Genomic DNA, 16,317 nt, shown 5'->3' with positions numbered 1-16,317 from the left:
TGACGCCACTGTTCGGGCCGTTTAAACCTTAAATAGGGAAGCCGCCAAAGAAAACTTCCGGTTGGGCGTGTTGTCTTCAAAATAAAAGCACGGAGAATTCTCCCTTAAAGATGTGTCCAGTTAAATGTTTTTTCTTTCTTTTCAAAACAACAATAATATACACTAAATTAAAGCCAATAACATGCCATATAAAAAAAAAAGTCTACGTTTAGGCTAAATACAGTCACTCTTTCTGAAGCTAAAATCACTTTAAACAGAGATCCAGCTATTGTGAACACCTGGTGATTAAGCACAAATGAATAGAATAGAATAGAATCAGCTTTATTGGCCATGTATGCTTACACACACACACACACATGGAAAAAAAAACACAATATACAAGGCTAAATAAGACAATAGTGCAGTGGTGAGTAGTGCAAATAAAATGCTGAGATGAACATGATAATAAATGTATAGTTAGATGGTTAATATATATGAGGTAGAGTTGATGATGTTTTCTATCTAACATTACTAACTTTATTTTTATTTTACAGCCACTTTCATTGTTAACTTAAGTATTAGTATGGTGTAAAAGTCATATGACTGTAACTAAAGGGAAGTTCTCCCTGACCTATAATTAAGACATTCTTTTAACAGAAGAACCATATAGTGCCTCCTTGATGGCACCGGCACATTGTCAGGGGTTCTTTCAATCATACTTTGTCGACTTTTTCCTTTTCTTTTCTTTTTTTTTTGTTTTTGTTTAAAGAAGGATGCAAGTGTGGCAAGTGATGTAACCAAATGTAGACGATTTTGTTATGTCATGCAACCCATGAGAAATGTTCAATGATGCAGGAGGAGAGGAGAGAGATTTAAAATGTAATACTGTGCCCAAAACATCCTGTGGATGCCCTAAGTCATACTCCTGTACCCATGATGGTAACAACACAGGTACACTGTTTACATTAAATAGTGAGCAATGGCTGACAACACCAGTGTGGGGTGTGAAGCAGAACTACAGAACTAAATTACTTCTACTTTTGGTACGTGATAACAACACATATATGGCACCACATTCCTCAAATGATAAAACAATAACAAGTTGAAAACAGCTCTAGATATATTATCAGCTGCCCCCCTGAACTTGGTCATCACACATCAAGCGTCAGAGCAGAAAACACAGACAAAGGAAAATCAGAATGGAATCTGCCATACCAAAGACTCTGACTCTGTAGTATAATTGTCTTAATCTGAGTATAATTATGTCTTTGATGTGCATTAAAGCTTGATTAATGTTAAATACTTTGTTCTATAATGGACACAGAACTTGATTGTGGCAGTTTTACTCACATAGATCAAAGAGTCTTATGTGACTTTAGGAAGATTATGTGTGCTGTGGCCACTTAAAGCCATGACAACAACAGAATTCCAGCACCAACGCTGAGACGTGGTCAGAGCACATATAGAGATGTTGAACCTGCGATGTCTCTGCTGTGCGTGCGCGGTTTAAACCGGTGCATGATTTGAAAAAATCAGTTTGTTTTACTAGAAATAGCCAGGGTTTATCAGTGAGTCTGTGGAAGTAACAAAGCCTATTACAAATAACCCAGAAGTCTTTTTCTCAATACTTAAAAAAAGGTCCAGTTAACTCTAATAACAACCAGCTAGTCCATACAATCAGGACTAAATTGGGCATTCAAGCGTTTTTTTTAGGTGCATATCAATGAATATTTGGTTCTTGAGTGCAGTGGTTCTCAATTGGTGGGTCGGGACCCAAAAGTGGTGTCGCAGAGCAGTTTTCAATGGGTCACGAAGGTGTGCCTTGAAAAATAATTGTGTCAAAAAGTAAATGAAGCGCTTTTCAAATGTGTTTGTTTTGTTCTGTTCCTTTGTTCTGTCTCATGTTTTGTACCATTATAGGTGGTTTATCTTTGAATCTTAATGGCTGAAAAATGTCGGACAGTTGGGCCACAATTTCTCATGAAGGAGTTGGTGGTGGGTTCTGAGGCTTCAGGGGTTGAGAACGATTGCTCTGTGAGTATATGCAGTGTGTTTGTGTTTGAGAGTTGGCCGGCCGATAAAAGATAAAAAAAGAAAGTCGATAAAAAAAAAGAGGCGAAAATGGAATATTTAAAATATTTATTGAGTGTCGTCAAAGACAACAGATGAAATAGCAGAGTTAAAATCAGCAGCAAGGATTGGCTACCAGAGAGGCTCCACGTTGCTGTCATGAAAATCGTTATTCAGAGAATTCATTCATGAGACTTTGTTGCATATGGAACAACACAGAAAAGGGACTTCATCTTGTGACTTTCCCTTTAAAGGCATTTGCATGGTTTGCAAAGAACTCCTCACAAAGAGGAGAAAAGGCACGTCTGCTGAGCAAGGGGGGTGACCATGAGGCGCTGTCAAACGTGTAACAAGAGTTGTAACTAATCATCAGATTTACTGGAGCCCGTGCATCAGCTGGCGCAGCAGTTCATTATTTTCTTAATTGCACAAAATGCCCCGTCATGAGTAATTTCTATGCATAACAGCTCAGTAGATATCTTTCTTTCTAGCTTCACCTACATGTAACACATCCTAGAATCTGTATAGGAAAATAAAAAGAAATATAAAACATATATTCAAAAAAGCTCATAAACAGTATGTTATTGTGCAGTATAAATCTAGTGCTTTTTTAAAATGTATTTCTGCCCTCTATAAACAACGTTTTGTGCGTTCACACTGCTTAGCAACACAACAACAGATCCTGTAGTCACTTCCTGTGGTTTTGAGCGACAGTCGAGTTAATGCCAGTTTTTTAGTTTTGTTTGAGAGTTGGCCGGCCGATAGAAGAGTTCATGTCTGAGCTCCACAGAGTTACACTTCTGACGTCCTCTGAAACGTTTGAATGGTGAATTCAACACTAACGAGAAGCTCACCTCCACACAGGACTGTTATTATTAACAAAGGTCAAAAGCCACGACATAAACCACAACTGGCCATGATGGTGGCAACCTGCAAGCCTGTGGAGGTAGAACTCATGTGTTTGGGATGTTAACATGTTTTGTTTTTTTAAACCCAACAGTTGCATTGGGGTCGCCAGTTTCTGCAGGTCTGAGGAAAATATCATCTTTACTTTGGAGCTAGAGTTTTTGTACTTTTTCTGCTGCTCCTGGAGGCCGCTATGATTCACTGATACTGTTACAATTGTCCTGCAGAGGCCTACAAATATGTTTAGGTTTAAAGGGAGCTCTTGAATCCACTTCTTAATTTATTATTATCATTTTATTTTGTTTTTTGATGTTTTTTGTCTTGTTTTTGTTTATTATTTTTTTGTCTTCTGTACAGCACATTGAGTTTACGTTTGTATGAAATGTGCTATACAAATAAAATTCAATTGAATTGAATTAAACCCATTGATCTAGTTAATACTGGTATGTTACCCCTAAAGGTTGCCCGCAGCTTTCTGTGTTAAAACATCATAATGATATGAACAGGCTGTGCTAATCCTGCAGATAAAATTAAATTATTTGGCAAATGGAAATCTACACTCGGTCTCAACCACAGTCTGTCTGCAGAAAACGATCCATCAGTAAAGTTGCTTGCAGGTGGGGATGCACGGCTCGAGGAGGTTGTCGAGGGTCTCATTCAGGGTTTTACTTCACAGTGACTACCGAGGTGTTGTCGATGGAGCCCATGACGGCCGCCAGGCGGCTGCACAGGTCGTGGGCCTGGTTGACGTGGACTTTTGGCGGGTCTTTAAGAACTACAGTCTCAGCTGAGCCGTCCAGAACCCTGGGAAGAAACTCGCCCAGCTTCACCTGCAAAGAGGCTGAAACCAAAAGAAGAACAGGAGGAGAAATGGGAGGTTTATTGTAGTATTGTAAGTGTTCATATCAATGTAGGTTTTGACCTGGCTAAAATTTAATGTGTTCAGGGTGTAGTGCTAGTTATTGATTTGATTTTGTGCTTGGTTTTAGTTTGACATTTGTACTGATAGGTTTTTCAGTTGTTTTTTTGTCTGTGGAACTTTTGGAGACTATTAGGGATATATAGTATTTTTTTTTTTTTAGGTAGAACCAGTTTGTGATCAGTCAATCTTTCAAATGTTATTTCAAGACACTTTACAAAAGGGGCTGCATGGTGGTGTAGTGGTTAGGGGCTGTTGCCTCACAGCGAGGAGGTTCCTGGTTTAAATCCCCATGTTCAAAATTGCCAATAGGTGTGAATGTGAGTGTGGCTATTTCTCTGTCTCTATATGTCAGTCCTGTGATTGACTGACAAACAGTCCAGGGGGGTACTGTACCCCGCCTGTCGCCTAATGACAACTGGGATTGGCTCCAGCCCCCTGCGACCCCGTCGGGTAAAGCGGTAAAGATAATGGATGGATGGATGAAGTGCAGTTAAATAACCTTACTGTATGGCAAGGAATTTTTTTTTTAATTTCCAGCATCCCTTTCAGAGCGATTAAAGTAATGTTTACATTTGGGGTCCAGTGCACAAACACTTTCAGTTTTTAATTTGTTTGTTTTTTTTAATTTGGGGAATCCCCAAGTCTCTATATTGATTCATGTGTGCACACAGCCCTGTGCAGTCAATCAATCAATCAATCAATTTTTATTTGTATAGCGTCAACTCATAACAAGTGTTATCTCGAGACACTTCACAAAAAGCAGGTTAAAGACCTTACTCTTTGTTATGTTTAAAAAAAGCAGGTTAAAGACCTTACTCATTGTTATGTTAAAAAAAGCAGGTAAAAGACCTTACTTACTTATTGTTATATTACAAAGACCCGGCCTATCCATCATGAGCACTTTAGCAAAGCAGCAAAAGTTACAGTGGTGAGAAAAAAACTGCCTTATTAAAATCTTCCCATGCCTTTTTTTCCTGGGCATTGCAGGAGCATTTTTCTGTGATAATCAGGAAAAACTGACACCAGATCCCATCTTATGTGGACATGGCATTCATCAATTTAAGAACACAGGTGCAGACAATTCTGAGTTAAAGAACAGGTTATCTCTTATAAGGACAATTGTTAAGAACAAATGAGAGACAAATCTTGGTTGGTCCCAGTGTGAAAAGTTTTAAAATGTGTGAATGAATTAATAATCTCACCCTCCATGTCTTGGCCCAGACAGCAGCACCAGTGGCTGCGGATGTTCTCCATGGCGTCCCGGTCCTCCTGGGATAAAGACGAGTCTCGGCTCATCAGGTGAAGGCAGGGGATGATGGCCTCATCCATGATGGAGACGCCCTCCTCCACACTGGTCTCCTCACCGCTGCAGAACATGCGGGACGCACTTTCATTTAACGCCTGAATGGAAGACGTTGGGAAAGAGAAGGACGGCGGGGAGAGTGAAAGGTTATTGTTAAAAGTTTTGCTCTGTATTTATTGTGTTGTGTTTGATTGGTTTGTAACAAATGCTCATTAAACACAGCAAAAAATAAACACACATCGAATAGTGCGTTGATACTAATAACACCGTACGCTACAGTATGATTACATATCATGTGACAACAAAACAATCTCACCAAATGGTCTATTAGGTAGCTGATCTTTAACTTCTTAAAAAGATCCAATACGTGTCATCTTATTTGAATTAAGATTGAAGAATTTCTAAGCTTCTATGTTTGTCCTGATCACCTGAAATAATCACTTTCATGTTGGCTCGCAGCCTGAAGTTCATGTGACTCTGATTCAAAGCTGCAGAAAAGTTACTTTTTTTCGGAATTTTTAGTGAGATTGTTTTCTCAAAGACTTTGAGCAAGAAGTCAAAAGAGCTTAATCAGCATTGTTGACTGCAACGTCTGAACTATGGGAACTATTCTTAGAACCATAAGTCAAGTGCGTCATGTTCATAGCCTCCTGTTTGTCCTCATTTTATCAAGGACTTATTCCAGGACAAATTTTATAAACACATTATTTAATATCATCCTAGAGCAGTGGTTGTCATTGGTGTAGCCTCAGGATCCACCACCAACTGCTTCATGACAAATCGCTTCCCAAATGTACGATATTTTTCAACCAATCCGCGTTATTTAATGACAAATCGTGCAGTTTTAACACATGTAACGCAGAGTAATGAAATGGTACAAGACAAATATGTTTAAAATCAATTTATAGACTTTGATACAGGTTTTTTTTTTCCCAGGCACAGATTCATGACCCACTAAAAACGCTTCTGGGACCCACTTTTGGGTCCCGACCCACCAGTTGAGAACCACTGTCTTAGAGTAGACAGTTATTAAAACAACAGGCGACAAATAATAGGTCTATAACTACCATATATAAAAACATGGTACAATCTCATATCCATATAAGGTTTTATGTTTGAAAACAAATTATTTCATCCTTTTATACAATAAAAAAAAGGTATTATCTGATAGTATCACCTGTGTATAAACATTGGGTATTTTTTTTAACATACCAGTAACTTATCCTCCCATGGTGCATCATAACAGACCTGAATATGTCAGCAACTATTTGCCAATAATCATGAAATATCAGATGAGTATTGATTGTTGCAACAAGATGGCCACCTTTGAGGGACGTTTCATCCAGTGCAGGTAAAAAAAAAACTGCTTATGTACACAAAGTACATAAATAAAAGAGTGTTATTCCTTTAAAAAATGTGTTATTTTCACTTTAGCCTGAACAGGATGGATTGAATTCAGTGTTTTCATGATTCACCACACATTTCTGCTCGAGCTCGTGTACTCACTGTGAGGCATTTCCTCCTGTACACTGCAATGAGAGACTTGTCCATGCCACGCTTCTCTCCGTTCTTCAGCAGGGTGGCGTTCGTATCATACGCATGAGCCAGGTAAGTCAGCGCTTCCCTCATCCTGCAGCACAGACACACCAGCAAACAGTCATCATGCTGATCTTTAAAGCAATCCCACAACTAGCCAATCAGTAAGTCTGGATAACTGAACTCATCATTGAGAGTTTTTTATGCTCATTAGTGTCCTGCTTTTGAATAATCCAGGTGTATTTATATATATGATACTCACATGGAACTTGAGAAACCTGGTTATTAACATCCCAGTGTACATGATGACGACATTATCCAGATTTCTAGTTATCTGTAGCAGTCGTTTCTTTTGTCACCGACTCAGTCACTTTTTTTCTTCAACATCATGAAAAGGTCAGAAACCTGGATCTGTGTGGCGTTAACATGCCACAGTTTACTTGTGTCTAACAATATTTAAGATTGTTTGAAAAGGTTTTGAAACCAAAATTTGATTGTTTACATGCACAGGAATCATACTTATTGCTCGACTGATTTCTCTGCCTGTTGATGATATCGGCTGATATTAGCCTATCAACGGCATAACTGTGTGTGTATATCTATATCTATCTATCCATCTCTAAACATCGAAGATAGATCTAAGAACGATATTGACTGATATATCGGTATCAGTATCGGCCTGGAGTGTTACTCCGATGAACAGATTACAATGCACTAGTTACCGCTCTCATTGTAATATTTAAAGGGGCAGAATGCAGTAACACAACACATACTGTCAAAATGGTAATAAGTAAAAGAGGCAATGGAGAATTAAAATATATATTTTTGCACTAAGGACTTTATATTTCCATCTATTTCTGATAGGACCAGCTGAACAGTATTGATGTAAACGTTTAATTCCTGCTTTTCTTCTCTAGCACACAGTAAAAAGATCAGTCCTCATGTTCTGTGGTCATGATTCTAAGAGGATCGTTGGTTTCTCTGTATGTGCAATAGGATTTTTGTAACTTTTCTGAAAGGTCAGAGCTTAAGTTAAAAAATATGTCCAAGGTTTTTAGGAACACAACCTCATAAAAGTCATTTATCTCAGTGTACATTGTTAATGTATCATTTTATTTTTTAGTTTATTGTATTTAATCTTTTCATTATTTTAAAACTCTTTGTGAAGACCTTTGTTAAGAAACATGCTTGATCTTTAGGAGCTTACTATTTGAGGTAACTAGTAACTCATTAGTTATTATTAGTATTTAAGTTAAAATGAGTATTTTCAGTAACATGCTGAACACGTCTCAGGAGTGACAGGACCGGTTGTTTGGTTGTAAATATTGTAAACTTACTTCCCGTGTTGGTATTGCTCCAGGCCAGTCAGCAAGTAGACAAAAACTGTTCTGTAGAGCCTGTAGTCATCGTGCCACTGCTGCAAGAGAGAGAGAGAAGACAGGACGACCAACGATCAGATCATCTGCTTGTTTCTGCTGGATGTTTCTTGTTTGATCAGTAAACAGAGCTGCAGCTGCTGTTTATGTTTCTGTCTCTACAGAAGTAGCAGCTTCATGGTGTCAGAGACGACAGGTGCGATTCTTCAGTAGATGTCTTTTTGAACTGAGAGGTGTGCAGGTGAGACTCTTTGTTATGTTCTTCTCTCATTGCGTTCAAGTTTCTGTATTTGTATTGACAGCAAATTTAATGAAAAAGACAATTAACCAATTACATTCTTCAACACTGTCAACACTTTCCTGTTTTCTCAATCTAGCAAGTTAACTTCCTCCTCCTGATGCGTTACATTAACGCTCACTGGACTTAATATTTTCTGTGTACATGCACTCTGTGAGTAGATTTATATATGCTGGGAGTTTTTCTCACTGTCAATTGTACCTTCTGTACATTTTGTCTTTTTATATTGTTATACTCTATAATATATATATATTTGTAATTGCTTGTTCATTTTAATCTTAATTCCTTATAATTGTAAATGTACTTGGCAATAAAAATCGATTTTGATTCTGATTGAAAAAGGTTAGTTTCTCTAAAAATAAAAGGCTCATCACTTTCCAAATGATACAGAGCAGAAGAGTAAACAGTGGATTTATCGGAGAACATTTTCAGCTGGGGACTACGTATGCTGAGAAAACAGCAAAACGTTTACGCAGTAGAATTGATTTTACATGAAACACAATTTCTTAATTTGAGGAAAGAAACGTGTAATCAAATGTAAAAGTGAGGCTCACTTATTCTATTTTTCTAGCTTTTATATTTCTATGACTGAGAGGCATGAGGCATTTGAGGTTTGACTACACTGATGTTAGTTGTGTTTATTAATATCACAAACAGAATTCTCCTGACAATAAATTCATTAAGAATGAGATAAGCCCGTTAATCATACTGTACCAAGTATTCATCCATGTCCATGTCCTCGGGCTTGATGAGGCGCAGCTTGGTTCTTGCTTCTCTCATGATGCTGATGGCCCTGCACGTACAGAACGAACACAATGTTTATTTTTTTATATAAAACCGGATTAATTTATGATTATATACGATACACATTTGTTCTTCGCTCTCCTGTTTTTTTTTGTATTTAAAATTGTATTTAATGTAAATAAAATTGTATATTTAAGTGACTGGACATGAACCAAAAGCATTTCACTGAGTATTTGACTTTCATTGTGTATGTGACCTATAAAATGTTGAATTTGATTGGAACTGAAAAACTCAGACTATGCTGCAGTTCTCTACTTTGGACACTAGATGGCATTATAGGCACGCTGCATGTTTCACTAAGCGCTTCTGCACTAAACCGTCTTCTTTCCTGTCAGGTTTGAACTACAATATTTCAGCTTTTTGTTCAAATTGTCCATTAATACAGAAACTCTTTAAGAATCACAACTTGTTTTAATGTGATATGTTGAACAGTTTCCTCCTTGATCTTAGGTTTGTGATCCATTTTCTTCAGTCAGTTTCATCTTGTGATTCTGACCGCTATATGTTAATACAGATTATGTGAAATGTAATGTTTGGGACCATGTGTCTGGTATCCGTGTTCACCTCTCATCAAAGCTCAGGTTGCGGTCAGTAAACTGTTCCAGCAGCGTCCTCTCAATCACTCGTTTGGGGGCCTTGTTCTGGAAGAAGTAGACCAGAGAGTGATGCAGACGAGGGTCATCCTGGGGCGAGGTCTCCTCCTGGGAGAGTTCATACAAGCGGGAGTACTCCTCGTGGAAGGCCTGAGGGAACACAGCGAAATCTCTCACACTTTAATTACATCTCAGTTTGAAAGATATGCTAATCGTTGGCAAAGTGGGAAATAGATATTTTTCATTTGATGCAGCCTTGCAGTGTTTGACCTCACAATGACGCACACAGAGTGTGTTACAAGAGTTTGGGTGAAAGTGTTTTTAATAGAGTTAAGAAATTAAAGGTGACATTTTCTGCCTGCCTACCTTTCACTTAGTCTGTGTGCGTTGGGAATTGTGATAAAAATATGTAAACAACATGTTGTTTTGTCTTTCTGAGGATTATTTGTTGTTCATTCGGTGCCTGTTTTGACGTTGTGTTGATAAATACGATCGTGAGTCTGAACATTTGGTTTTATTTTGAAATTAACCGGACGCCCTGTGCATTTCCTGTGCTCACGCTAGTATTTGTTTATTTAGTAAATGATGAATAAAGGATCCCTTCAAAGATTGATTTCAAGCTAAAATGTCTCTTGAAACACTTTTAAGGGTCAGTTGAGGAACTGGCAGAGAAAAGATTTGATGTTGGTCAAAATATTCCAGTAAACATTATTTAGACATTTTGATCAAGGTGAGAATATCTTTAAATCTCGTACCTTGATGAGGCCGGCCTCTGGTCCTTCCTTATCAAATATCTGTCTGGCCTTGGCGATGGCTAGAATGACGCCCTGCATGGCCGGAGTCAGCATCATCTAGAAAACATAGTGAACAAAACATCAGTCAGTGATAAAAACAATAACGTCAGCAAACAGGTCAGTGACAACCATGTTAAAAAGATGAAAGAAAAGTGCCGGTTTAGCTCAGTGGTTAAAGCTCATGTCCTAGGTCAAAAGGCTACAGCCCTCAAAGCGGGGGTTTTGGGTTTGATTCCCTCCGTCGGCCATTTAACGCATGTCAACCCCACCGTCTCATCACAGTTTACAACCATTTTCACTGTCCTGTCCTCTCAATAAAGACAATCAAAGCCCAAAAACTATATAAAAAAAGAAACAATTAAACACTGGATATCTCCAAGACATGGTTAAAAAAATCCATCTGCATTTGTGTGACAACAATGTGAGAGCTTTTTCTAGAGCAGTTTAAAGCTGAACCCTGGGGCTGTGTCAGTGGTGAGAAAGTTCCTAAAAGTTAGAACATTTCATTTTATCCCAAAAAGAGAAATATTTGAACGTGTTTTAAAAATCAGTGAAGGATCAGCAGAGAATCCAAACAGAAATCAATCATGATTTCTTTACTTTATAGGTCAAGCTGAGAAGAGGTTGGGGATTACTTTGGCTTAACTCTGAATCGATGATGAACTATTCATCAATCAGGTGAAGTCAAAGCTTTTACATCAGACTAAAAATAAATTAAGTAAAGTTAAAACCGTTAGTAGCAGCTGAGGTTTGTTTGACATCAGTTCATCATCAAACTGTTTGGGCACTGACTTTAAAAGTGTGCAGGTGCGACTATGCTCTATCAGACACTGAATTATTATCACACTGACACATACTCACCTCCTCATTGTATCCATCAGCGTCAGCTCTCACCATGATCCTGCCCACGTTTGGGATCTCCACCTCTGAGACCTCGTTCTCAGCCTGTCTCTGTCTCACCGACGGGACCTCCTCCTCTGCCTCCTCCTCCTCCTGCTGCTGCTGCTGCTCTTCCTCCTGCTTTTCTTCATGCTCTGGGGTTTTTCCAGAAGCTTCTGGCTCGCCTTCAGCTCTTACGCCGGGGTCTGACCCCTGTGACTCGTCTTTCTTCTCATGGGGGTCAGATGATGGCTGGTTGTTGAGCTCTGCTTCAGGACCAGGAGTCTGACAGAGAAAGATTGAACAAGATGCACGTTCAGTATCCAGTATCAACATCCACGATCCTCTTAAGGGTTTTTAAGGGCCTTGTACCACATCCAGTCCCCCCTGGATCCTAGGACCTGAGAACTGGTCAGGGGCTTCAACATGTTCATGTACACATTTTTGACGGTCATATTAGTGTTTCTAATTTGAGGTCTTATATTTAATACCTGACCTGGAACCATCAGTGCTGATCCCAAACAGAACAACACGTGTTATGTGGGTCACTGTTTGTGTACGCTGAATTATGATCAGATTAAAAGAGTGAAAATAAAAAAGCTGAGGCAGAGAAGGGGAGCTAAAATAAGATGGATACAACAAAAATTGACAACTGAGACTTGATTTATCCCGAGTGCAGTAAACATCCTTAAAGTCACAACATGACTGATCTGAAACATGATACGAAATGTTTTTAATGTGTGGACCTAGCTGCCGTGTTGTCTGTGTTATTGACCGCCTGAATGTTTGTTTGCTGTTTTATGTAACTGTCAAATGTCCTCCTCTGGGGGACAATAAAGATTTATTCTATTCTATTACATACAGTAAGATATTTTGTTTTGTTTTTAATAATGCATGTTTTCAGTTGCAGAATGGAGTGTTTTTCTTCTTGTCTAGTGTGGGTTTCTCTGCTCTCAGACATGCAGAAGATCCAGTCTGTAAGATATCAGGGAAAGAGCAGCTTCATGAATGCATTTCTTTTCTTAAATTAACAAGCTCGGCTGGACCTCCATCGTTTAAATCCTGCACACATAGAAAGTCTATAACAGGATTTACACAGTGTGCCTCGAAGCAAAACATGCACATCTGAACAAGTTCTTAAAACCTGTGGAGAGAAGGGAATATATAATTATGAAAATGTCTGTTTCTATCTTAACTTTAAACACAACACAAACCCCGCCCCCCTCCTCCACTCCAATGAGCTCGGGGAGCGTGTGAATTTCAAATCGTCTATTTGTATCCAGTGAAAGGTTGGTCTTATTTTGTGAGGTGGGTCAGGAGAAACGCTGTGTTGGCCCACATTAACGTTCCTTTACTAAGTAACCAGTTTATTTAAAGCCTTTACTGGAAAGCCTAAAATAAAACTCATTATTATGAAGCTTGTAAAAAGTTTCCGGTTCTATGATCACTGTTCAGGCTTTCACTGAGGACTTGTTGGTTTGTTTTTAATATTTTGACCACAACAAAATAATCAAAATGATTCAGTGACAGAACATGATACAAGCTGCTGACTGTCAAACAAATCAGATGAGGGCAGTAACTACTCCTGACCTTTACTTTATCTGTACAACCTGCCTGACATCAAGCCCGCATCTCCACCTCTTTGCTAAGTGGAGACATCAGATCCTTGACCCAGAAGTACACACTTTATTTGTGGCTTAGAATTTCTGACCCATTTTGCAGAGATAGGGGGGAACAGGGGGGGGGTTTCCCACCTGACTCTGAAGCTCTTTCTCAGCTGTGTTGGAGCTCTGGCGGGGGCCCAGGGTGTCGGTGACCGCTGTGCTGCTGGTGTCGTCTGACAGGCAGCCAGGGGTCTGTGATGGTGGTGGAGGTGTTGACTCTGATTCTTCTGGAGTTAAACAAAGCGAGGAGAGAAGCTATGAGAACATATAATGGTCATATAAAAAGTACAGTTTGGTAGTTACATAATTCCACTTGTGGGTCATGTACAAGAGGCAACCTCGGGTTCTTGAAAATTAAGAAAAGTGGAGGTGCAAAAAGCTGATGTTCCCAGAGTGTCCGCTTTAGGTTGGCTGAACAACACCTGGAGGTCCACCCTGTATCAAAATGTCCAATTTGACAGCAGACACGAATACAATTTTCATTGTATATCTGTACGCTGTAATTGACTCAGCCCCTGAATAGTTCAGATTAAAATCAATATAAAAAAAAAAGTAATAACATTTTCCCAGCTCGTGCATTTTTTTTGCCTGAATATCTCATGTCTTAATCAGCACATGCTGTACAGGTGGTGATTTCTTTCTTATAATTCATCTGCTTTGATTTTATGAAGGATAAAAGTTATAAATAATTCAGGGCGTGACTGATATTTACTGCAAGCAGGCTTGTTGTAGCGGCTTTTCAGGAAGCTTAACTCCCATTCAGCTTCACCTCTTTGCCTGTTCTTGGTTGAGAAAGCGATTCAAAATGGCAGCCGCCTTCTTTAGGCTTCAAAACTGCACTTCAGAAACCGACGGGTGACATCACTGAGATTACATCCATATTTTATAATGTATGGTCTATCATTTTGCTAGATTATCTCTTCAATTTGTTAAAAATCGATAATCTAATTAACGATGCATTTATACTTGATAATCTTCAGACTGTTAAATTTGTGATCTCCAAAAAGGTGACCATTATTTTAGCCTACTACGGAAGCCCTGAGAGGACACTGATCCATGCATTTGATTTTTCCTCAGTTTTGATGTGGTAACAGGTACATTTCAGTCGTTTTCTGGAGAAATAAACTTTTTATCATGGGAAAACCAGCGTTGTTATCCCAAGACAATGAGATAAATAAGATCAAGATTTACTTGTTATCTCTGGAAAATTAAGTCAAATGTCATGTTGTGTCAAGTTTATTTAAACAGCACATTTAAAACCAACGAGGTCATCCAAAGTGCATTACAGAGTTAAAATGTAAAGTTTGGATTTATGTCCGCTGAGGGCTTCCGTAGCTTACAAATGAGCAGAATTGACTTAAATTCATAGTGCTAATTCAGTTTGTGTTTACTACATGTTTTTGTGCCTTTGCATTTTTCTGAATTGATGACCGTGCAGTTCTCGACACATAATTAACAATGGGGGTTTTTAAAGCTCATAAAAACTTTTTCCACAGTCTCATTTCTCTTGTCACCACAACAAACCTTCAGGGTTCTCTCTAGACTCAGGCTCAGGATCCTCCTCCGGGTCTGGGTCTGGTTGCTGTTCTGAGCCGTCACCCTGATCCAGCTCTTCAGCGGAGGGTCCTGACTGGGGCGCTGGCTCCACTGGTGTTTGTTGTACATTTTCTGGATCTGAGTTCGGGGGCTCTGCAGAGGCGGTGGACTCTCCCTGTGGGGCGGCGGTCTGACAGAACTGCTCCTCCCATTCGCTGAGCTCCTGCTGGAACCAGCGGTTATCTTCATGGACGTAGCGCCTGAGGACGGAGGGCAGCGAGTCCATGCCGTGCAGCGCCTGGCCTGTCTCATCATCTGTGTCGTCTGCGAGGATGAAGGTTATTGTGAGTTCAAAGACTGAATAAAATAAAATACTGACCTTTTGTACTGAACATTAAAGTTCATTTGTTGTTTTAATTTTTTTTTTCTTTTCCGTGGTAATTCAAGCAGTCATGATTTTGTGATTATCATCTGAGCCGGTGATGAGAAGTAGTCCTCTACTCTTAGCAGATCCTGCTCCGTACATGCACAAATTTTATATCTAACAAAATAAAATGTCTGACTCTCTACTCACTGTAAAACATTGTACAGGAAATGATGACTCAGGCTCTTTTTATCTGTCAGCTATCTGTCATTTGTTTAACAGAACCCAACCTGGTGTCAGCGTTGACAGGTGTTAGAAATGAATTATACAGACATGATCAGTTAGTCACACAGAGGCATGAATATTTCATTTGTACTGTTTGTATATAGATTTAAATCATGTTTAAAATAGAGTACTGTACTGTTACTGTTTAAGTTTTTAATATTATGAAATAACCTCCTTCTCAACATCAAGTTCACCGTCACCACCATCAGCCCATCAACAGACGGAAATGAGCTGTGCAGCTAAATCTGGTACAAAGCTTCTTTCCTCTTCTGAACCTAATTTTATTTTGTACACTGTCCCTGATTCAAATAAACAAATAAACTAAACTACAGACTAGATAAGAATATACTATTTAAATGATATACTCGTTACCATACTGTAAGCTAATATGTTACTACCTTCAAAAAGAAGAAGAACATCATGTAGGCTGCACCAAAACAAGAAGAGATATATGCAGATAGATTGGTGCATGTGTGTTGAGCTACTGCATCAGCAATATTATAATAATTTCAACCAAAAGATACCAAGTACTTCTCATGCATGATCCAACAGGGATCACGGCAGCTCTTCCTGATACGTAATGTAGCATTGAGTTTCTGCTGCGGACACTACTGTCACTATTTTACACTTCCTGTTGCTGGAGTCCAGACGTACCTGCAGTGTGTATGTGTATAGATGGCTTTTTTAGTAATATTTTTCTTTACTTATCATCATCATCATCATCATCTTTATTGTCAGAAAACATTAGAAAACATTAAAAAAAATTAAAAATTAAAAAATTAAAAATTAAAAAATTAAAAAATTAAAAAATTAAAAATTAAAAAAATTAAAAATTAAAATAAAAGAAACAAGCAAAATAAAAACACAGGGTAAAAACACATACAGACAGACAAAACATCACCAATATTATAAAAGACAACTGCACCAGTGTCGCCACAAGGATGACTGGTATCGCACAGAACTATGGCTGGCATTTGTCAACAGCTTAATGATGGAATTCTGAGAATC

General features: G+C 38.7%; 1 protein-coding gene across 2 annotated transcripts in view; it reads right to left on the bottom strand.

Annotated features, from left to right (window-relative positions):
* Window positions 1-2,101: 2,101 nt before the first annotated feature.
* The window catches only part of usp28 (ubiquitin specific peptidase 28), a 30,275-nt gene continuing 16,059 nt past the window's right edge, over window positions 2,102-16,317 (bottom strand). For both annotated transcript variants that reach the window (XM_029278598.2, XM_065963112.1), the window contains exons 17-26: window positions 14,649-14,984; window positions 13,215-13,351; window positions 11,443-11,745; window positions 10,543-10,638; window positions 9,759-9,937; window positions 9,105-9,183; window positions 8,054-8,133; window positions 6,687-6,810; window positions 5,080-5,278; window positions 2,102-3,796 (exon numbers count right to left, since the gene is read on the bottom strand). In XM_029278598.2, the coding sequence (XP_029134431.2) occupies window positions 3,621-3,796; window positions 5,080-5,278; window positions 6,687-6,810; window positions 8,054-8,133; window positions 9,105-9,183; window positions 9,759-9,937; window positions 10,543-10,638; window positions 11,443-11,745; window positions 13,215-13,351; window positions 14,649-14,984 (1,709 nt within the window). In that variant the 3' untranslated portion in view covers window positions 2,102-3,620. The remainder of the gene's footprint in view (window positions 3,797-5,079; window positions 5,279-6,686; window positions 6,811-8,053; window positions 8,134-9,104; window positions 9,184-9,758; window positions 9,938-10,542; window positions 10,639-11,442; window positions 11,746-13,214; window positions 13,352-14,648; window positions 14,985-16,317) is intronic.

The sequence above is a fragment of the Labrus bergylta genome, chromosome 14, assembly GCF_963930695.1.
Source record: "Labrus bergylta chromosome 14, fLabBer1.1, whole genome shotgun sequence".
Lineage (NCBI taxonomy): Eukaryota > Metazoa > Chordata > Actinopteri > Labriformes > Labridae > Labrus > Labrus bergylta.
This window is presented reverse-complemented; position numbering and strand designations above follow the sequence as displayed.